A 7,983-nucleotide genomic window follows, 5' to 3' on the forward strand; every position below is an offset into this window, starting at 1 on the left:
AGAGACTCCCAGGCGCTTCCCAGGCCCCAGCCAGCTCCAACACAACCCGCTGTTTATCCTGCTTTCTAACTAAACACAACATGAAGGCAGCAGCGGGTGAGTCCCGGGGGATGTGACACCTCCAGACACGGGATCTGGTGCTGGTGATCCCCATGCTCCCACCAGACACAGTGGGAGCCCCATATCCCAGATCCCAAGGCCACACAGGCTGCAGAGTGCAGGGGCAGCACACAGGGGACTCGAGGATGGGGCCAGGATCCACCCGCTGCCCTGGGGAGCGGAGCCGGTGGCACTGGGAAGCCGGTGCCAGTGTGGGGGATGAGTCCGGGGAACTTTCCAAAACCCAAGTGAACAAAACTGGGATCACGGAAGAACGAAACCATCCGTCAGCACAGAGCAGGCAGCGGCCAGTGGTGACCCGGTGATGGCAGAGCTTCTGGTGCTCTAGAGGTGTTCAGAGCCCCCGAGGACACACTGAGCTCCTGGAGGTGTTCGGAGCTCCCAGCATCTCCCTTATTTCCGACAGGTCCGGTGCGGCGTCTGCTTCTTCTGCACCTCCAGCCGGCAGCGGCTGCGCTCGTCCAGCCAGGGCAGCTCGAAGTTCCTGCAGGCACAGCTGGTGTCACTGCGGCACGGTCCCGACCCAAAATGGCACCGTCCAGACCCAAAACGGGCAGGGTGCCTTCCTACGAGTGACACCGGCACTCCCCAGCCCTGTCCCCTCACATCCCCAATACTCACTGTGGGGTCAGTTTGGGCAAGGGCCGGCCAAAGGCGACGACGGGCAGGTAAGGGGTGATGAGCAAACTTTCCACTGTGGAGAGACACCGGAGTATGTGAGACCCCTCTATCTGCACCCCCACCTACCCCTGACACCCCCTTCCCAAGCCTCACCATCATCTGGCTCAGGGAAAAATGAGGTAACTTCAGGTTCCGACTCCTGAATCCCTTTCCTTTTGTACATTCGGAGCTGCAGCCGCTGTAGGATTCTCTGTTCCCTGATCCGCTGGATGTCCCACCTGGAAAATGGGATGGTTGGGAAAGTGAGGAGCCACGGGCAGTGCCAGACTCCCCCAGCGGGACTGAGAGGCTGCCCTGGCTGCCAGTGATGTGGGAGCATCCCTCCCCCAGCAGCATTCTTGGTTCCCATCCCAGGGGCACCCTGGACTGGGACCCCAGACCTCCATCGCTCCCTTTGCTCCCACCTTTTCCTTCGTTTCTCATCCAGCTCCAGCTTTGCGTGCCGTTTGGAAAAGACACTGTCGTCCAGGTTCTGCAACAACACCGGATGGGGATCAATCAGTGCATCATCCCAGGGCCAGATCCTGCTCCCACAGCCCCAGGAGGGGTTGGTTGTTCCCCCCACCTCGGCCCCCCAACCACAGCCAGGGTTTATGCTGGATGAGCGGATGAGTTGCCACCAGCTCTGCAAGTGTGGGACAGCCTGGAAAACCCCTGCGGCACCACCAGCTCTGGTGGCTCACGTACCTCCAGGAGGTCCGAGGGGTTGGGGTCTCTCAGGGGCTCCACGACATGGTCCCTCCAAGACGGAACTGCAGGACAAGAGAGAGGGTGTTACCCCACACCGGAATTCCCACAGCCCCTGCTCCAACCCACCACCTCCCCGCTCCCTTCCTGCCCATCTTTGCCCTTGGAGCACGGCTTGGGATGCCCCAAACCCCCACCCTGAGCCAGCACTAGGAGCTGCCATGGGACAGCAGAGCTCATCTCCACCCCCTTACACACAAGCAAATCTGAGCCACTCCCAGGGCTGTGCTGAGCTCTGTCCGACCCGGAGCGCTGAGCCACCTGGAACAGCCCAGTTCCCATCACTGGCACCAACCTCGCTGGGCACAAGGCAAGACAAGCACCGGATTTGGGAAAAGCAGGTGACCCCAGTGCTGTGTCACCACGGCATGAGCCAGACACACATTTCCCATCCACCCAGGGGAAGTTGCTTCACCACTTGCTCCAAGAAACACCAGCCAGGAGCCCTGCCCGGAGTGGGGCGAGCCCGAGATGGGATTTGGGAGAGCCCAGAGCCAGCACCCACTGCAGTGCAAGGAGCCAGCAGCGTGGCACCTCTCCCAACACCACAGGCACTCCCTTTGGGAATCTGGGAGCCCTTTTCCAGATTCAGAACGAGGGTGCCGAGCCCTGTTCCCAGGCCAGCTCAGCCCCAGCAGCTTCTCCATCGTTCTCTCCATCCTTACTTGCTACAGTCTCCTCCTTTTTTGGAGAAGGTTCCCGCAGCGGCAGCGGTGATGGGGGTGGCTGGTGCCAGCGGCACAAGTACATTTCGGTGGTGGAGAGATAGGGCAGGTCGTCGGCCTCGCTGACAAAGCCTTTCTCCTTGGGGTGGGTGCTGGGGCCCTTCGGCGGGACTGACGCTCGGAGCGGGGTCTCCAGGAGCGACCGGGGTTTTTCCGGAGTCTCTTGGCTCCGCAGTTCTCGTTTACAAACAGTTTCGGCCAAGGAGCCACCCGATTCCTCCTTCCCCGGGGAGTGCTTTGGAGTTTTACTCTTCACTTTGGAGAAATCCGACACTAGTTTTTTAACAGGCGTCTTCCTCTCCGCGCTCCCAAATGTTGGCTTCCTGCAGGAAGAAGAGGAGCTGAGCCAGGCACATGGATCCTTGCCCTGCACCAGGGCCGCTGTGGGGGGCTCCTGGCACCCCCAAACCAGGGCTGCTGCACCAGAGCCACACATAAGCCATTTACCGAGAGGCTTCCCCAGCATTTTGGGACCCTGCACTCCCCACACAGGCTTTCTTGAAGTTCTCCTGGATACAGGGATGTGTTCCTTGTGCTGGGTGGCTTCTCCAAACAGCTCAAAGGCTGCTGGGCAGTGCCAGCCCCACACACAGAGGGTGAAGCCATAGGGAGTGTCCCCCCTTCTCCCCTCGCAGCCCCCCATGCATTCTGTACCTTTTATGCCCCTTCCCGTTCCTGCCATAGGGGAAGTGCTTGGGCTGCAGGGTTGGGGGGGGCTCCAGCAGGTCCTGGGGACACTCCAGAGGCAGCTTCTCACATGCCTCCGCCTCTGGCTTCTCGTCCACCTCAAAGCCCTGGAAGATGCGGTGCTTCTCCCGCTCGCTGTCCTTCTTCACCAGCTGCACCCGCCTTTCCATGCGCTCAATCCGCGCCAGGAGCTGCAAGGCAGGGGAGGAAGGGCTCACCTTGGGGTGGGGTCACCCCCGTGGGCATCCCAGGGCAGCTGCCACTGGATGTCCAGTGGCACAAAATGGCCACCCTCTGGCTGCTTCTCCTGCTCCAGCACTGCCCATGCCTGTGTCCAGCTGCAAACCCCAGTTTGAGGGGGGATTACATAAAATCAGAAAATCCAGGAATGGTTTGGGTCGGAAGGCACCTCAAAAGCCCATCCAGTCCCATCCCCTGCCATGGGCAGAGACATCTTCCACTTGATCAGGTTGCTCCAAACCCCGTCCAACCTGGGCTTGAACACTTCCAGAGATGGGGCAGCAGAAAGCAGAGGATTTGGGGGTCCCACCCTCTGTGTATCCTCTCCGAGGACGCAGGATGGAGAGGGGGGGTTGCAAATAGCTGTGTGCATAAAGAGCACCTGGTGACCCCTGCCCATGGTCACCTGCTCCCAGCCCTCCCAGGCCCCTCAGCCAGGGCCTGCAGCATTTAGAGTGGTCACTTTAGACAGCGCAGTGGGGGGGTCCCGGCACCCCCCAAAGATGTGGCCTTGGGGAGACCCAGCCTTGGGGAGCGGAGCCCAGTGCTCCCAGGGTGTGGCAGTCCTATCCCCCCACCAATGTCACCCCGGGAGCCTGTGCCCGGGGGAAGCCCCTGAAGTCCCATCACAGCCTTGCCGCAGTGGCTCCTCCATGTTGGGGGACGCAGCATTGCCTGCGGTGACATCACGTGGGGTGTCCCCGTCCTTCCTGCCACAACCGGGGCCACCACTGCTGACACCGCCACTGCAGCCGGGCACGGCCACCACCGTTGATGGCACATGGCCACAGGGCCGTGGGGGTGGCAGTGGTGACCTGTGGCTGTGGGGGGCAACACACAGCATCCGTGGGGTGACACAATACCCACGGGAGGACAATGCAGATAGGGCAATGTGGGAAGGGCCATACAAGTAGGCTATCTATGAAGGGGTGCACACACAGAATCTATGGGGTGACACAGACAGGACACCCGTGGGGGGGGCCCAGCTTAGCTGTGGGGACGCCATAGTGTTCCCCCCCCAAGGCTGGCAGCCTCTCGTCGCCGTGAGGGCCCCCAAATTCCCGAAGTGGGGGTGCAGACCCCTCCTCGGCGGGCCGGCCCGAGCAGCGGAGCGATGTCCCTTGTGGCCGTGTCCCGCCCGATGCCCGCGGGGACGCGGCCCCTTTAAGGGCCCCCCCCCGAGCCGTCGCCACGGTGACGGGCGGCGGCCCGTTAACCCCCGCCCCGCCCCCGCCCTTTGTGCCCCCGCGGCTTTGTCTGGGGGGGCTGCGACCCCCGGGGGAACCCACGACCCCCGAGGGAAAACCCAGCCCTGGGGGGAGGCACAGACCTCCTGGGGGGGCGGGAAGAACTGCCCCTGGCGAGTGTTTAACCCCTTGGGGAGGGGGGCATTAACCCCTCTGGGGGTTATGTACCCCCCGGGTACCTTGGAGAGGGGGCCAGATACCCCTCTCAAGGAGGGGGGTGTTAACCCCTGGGGTGCCACGGGGGGAGAACAGGAACCCCCAAGCCGGAGGGGGAGGCATTAACCTCTGGGGTGCCAGCGGGGGTCGTTAACCCCAAAAGAGGGGCACGTTAACCCCCAAAAGAGTCTCCCCGCGAGGGGAGAACAGTAACTCCCCATGTGGGGTATTAACTGCCAAAAGGGGGGTATTAACCCCTGGGGTACCAAGGGGGGAGCAGTTAAACTGCCACGAGGGGCATATGAACCCCCCCCAAGGGGGTGCACTAAGCCCTAGGGTGACACGGCGGCTGGGTGTTAACCCCTATGGGGGGGACATTAACCCCCCGAAGAGGGGGGGCATTAACCCCCATGGGGTGCAGAATTAACCCCCAAAGAAGGGTGGAATTAACCCCCAAAGAAGAGTACAGAATTAGCCCCCAAAAAGGTGGAATCGACTCCCAAAGAGGAAGATATTAACCCCAAATAGGGGGGGGACATTAACCCCATGTAGGGGGGGGGGGACATTAACCCTCGAGGGGACTGAATTAACCCCCAAAGAAGGGGGGACATTAACACCCAGAGAAGGGACTCAATTACCCCCCAAAAAAGGTGAAATGACCCCCCAAAGAGGGGGGCATTAACCCCTTGGGTGTCACAGGGGGTGGGAACCTTCCTGTTGGCGGGCAGAATTCCACCACAATCCCAGAGACCCCTGGGTGGTGTTGGGGAGCCATTAACCCTGGCGGGAGGGGGCATTACTCTACGAGAGGGGGTGTTAAACCTAGGGGTGGTAAAATCTAGTGGGGATCACCCCATGGGGGGGGGGGTCGGTCACCCCATAGGAGGGTGTTAAACCTAGGGGGGTTAACCTCAGGGTGGGGGTCACCCCACAGGGGGTTGGGTTAAACCTGAGGGAGGTTAAACCTAAAAGGGAGTTAACCCTGAGGGGGGGGGGGTCACCCCACAGGGGAGTGGGTTAAATCTGGGGGTGTTAAACCCAAGGAGGGGTTAACCCCGCCAGGGTTAACCCCTTCCATGCCGCATTCCCGCCCTCCTCCCCGGTCCCCCCGGTGCCCCCCCCCTTCCCCCGCCGTACCGTGTCGCGCTCGGCCCGGAGCTCCTCGATCTGCCGCTCCTTGGCCTGCAGCTGCTGCTGCTGCTGCTCGATCAGGTCCAGCTGGAGCAGCAGGATCTGCCGCAGGCAGGCGGCCTGCCCGGGCGACCCTCCGCCGGCGCCCATCGCTGCGCGGGCCGCGGGCCGCCGCTTCCCCGGCTCCGCGGGCCCCGCTCCCGGCCCCGGCCCCGCCGCCGCCGCCTCCCCGGGCAGCCCGCCCGCATCCCCCGCCGCGGCCCTGCCCCCGCCGGCCGCCGGCCCCGCCGCGGCCCCGCTCCGCTCCCGCTCCGCCACCCCGCAGCCGCGGCCCGTGTGTGCCCCCAGCGGCGGCGGGGCCCGGGGCCGCCGGGCCGGCGGAGCGGGGCCTTCCTCCCCCTCCTCCCCCTCCTCCTCCTCCTCCTCCCCGCCCGCCCCCTCGGGCCGCCGCCGCCCGCCCCCCCGGAACGCTGTGGACCGCATGGCCGGGCCCCGTTACCGCCCGCCGGCACCGCGGGGCGGCGGCACGGGGGGCGCTGGGGGCATCGGCGCGGAGCGGCCCCCGCCCCGGGGATGACCCGCGCGGGGACGAGCCGCACGGGGGGGCGGCGGGGCGGGGGTCGGTACCGGGCACGGGACCCCGGGTACCGGCGAACGGGGCTCGGCGCGCATGCGCCGGCGGCGGTGGGGGCGGTGGGATCCCCGGGGGTAAGGAGCGGGGCCGGTTCCCGCCGGGGGACCCCCGGGACGGTGCCCACCCGCGCCGCTTCCCGCGGGCCGGGGGGGGGGTGGTCGCGACACGCGGACACGCGTGAGGCGGGGGTCCCGCGCCGCAGTACCGGGGGAGGCCGCTCGGGGGCCCCCGAGCGTGGCGGTACCGGCTCTCCGCGCCCGCCCCCCGCCCCCGCCCCACGGGGGGGGTCTCGGGTCACGGGCCGGTCCCGTGGCGGGGGGGCGGGGGGGACGTGGCGGGGCGGAGGGACCCCTGGACTGAGCGGGGAGGGACACAAAGGGACCCACTGCTACGCGCCCCCCATGCGGGGAGGGCCGAGAGGGGGTGGCTGTGCTGTGATTCTTGGGGTCTGCACCTCCCCGTGGGCGCACACCCCCCCACGGGGGCTGAACCCCCTCACTGGGTCTGAGCCCCCCCGTGCACACATATACACACAGAGCTCTGCAGTTCCTGCAAGGACGTACACACACACACACACACACACAAAAGTCCGTACCACCCCCCCTGCAGAGGCTGCACACTCGTATGTACACGGCCATGCACACACATGCACACGCGTGTCCCCCTGCAGGGAGCGACTGCAGCCCCCACTGCAGCACAGGCGCAGCCCGCCGGCACTGCAGCTCCTGCACATGCACCCCCCGACTGCAGTCCCAGAGCGCACATACGCACATGTGTGCACACGCATGCACACGCATGTACATGCACAGCCCGGACTGCAGCCTCGGAACACACGTACGAACGGGTATGAGCATGCACGGACATGTATGTACACGTATACACACACAGAGGATCATTTCCCCCTCTCCCGGCTGAAACTCCACCCCCCGCAGCACACGGGACCGTGTCACCGGGGACACACAGGGGACACGCGTGGCACGTGCTGGGGACGCACAGGGGACACGTGGGGGACGTGCCTCTCTGCAGAGCTGCGTTCAGGGACACTCAAACACACGCGGGGGGAGATCCCCCTTCACCCAGCCCTCCGCGAGCATCAGGGTGCCCCTGTGCCTGGTGGCCGGGTCACACTGGTGGTGCCACCCCCACGGTGTGGCACTGGGGAAGCCCGTCTGCGGTGCCTGCTGTGCCATGGGTCACGCCAAGCCCTGCCAGCAGCTGTGCCCACCAGCGTGTGCACAGGCGTGGCTGTGGTCAGACGGGGTGGGGGCCGCGGTTGTCCCCCCATGTGATTGTGCACATCCACACATGGGGCTGTGGTCACTTACAGGGGTGGCAGTGCTTGTCCCCCTGCGTGGCTCACACACACGCGTGTCCACGTCCATACGCGCGTGTAGCCGTTCTCATACGCACATGGAACCATGGCTGTACACACGCGTGGCCGTGCTCACACACATCCGTGGTCACGTTCACACATGCACATGGCTGTTCTCATATTCATAACCGTGGCTGTACACGCGTGTGGCTGTGCTCACGCACATACACAACTGTGGTTGTACACACACACGGCTGTGTTCACACACACATGACCATGTTGACACACACAGAGCCATGTTCA

General features: G+C 64.6%; 1 protein-coding gene across 1 annotated transcript; it reads right to left on the reverse strand.

Annotated features, from left to right (window-relative positions):
- Positions 1-386: 386 nt before the first annotated feature.
- Positions 387-5,982, reverse strand: MSL1 (MSL complex subunit 1). The gene is made up of 8 exons (XM_082297302.1): positions 5,741-5,982; positions 2,928-3,151; positions 2,214-2,596; positions 1,489-1,553; positions 1,206-1,273; positions 895-1,019; positions 742-814; positions 387-604 (listed from the first exon to the last, which is right to left on the reverse strand). Exons 1-8 carry the CDS (start codon positions 5,882-5,884, stop codon positions 514-516), a joined length of 1,173 nt encoding a protein of 390 aa, XP_082153428.1. The 5' UTR covers positions 5,885-5,982; the 3' UTR covers positions 387-513.
- Between the last annotated feature and the right edge of the window lie 2,001 nt (positions 5,983-7,983).

This window comes from Coloeus monedula (genome assembly GCF_965178545.1).
Source record: "Coloeus monedula genome assembly, chromosome: 26".
Classification (NCBI taxonomy): Eukaryota; Metazoa; Chordata; class Aves; order Passeriformes; family Corvidae; genus Coloeus; species Coloeus monedula.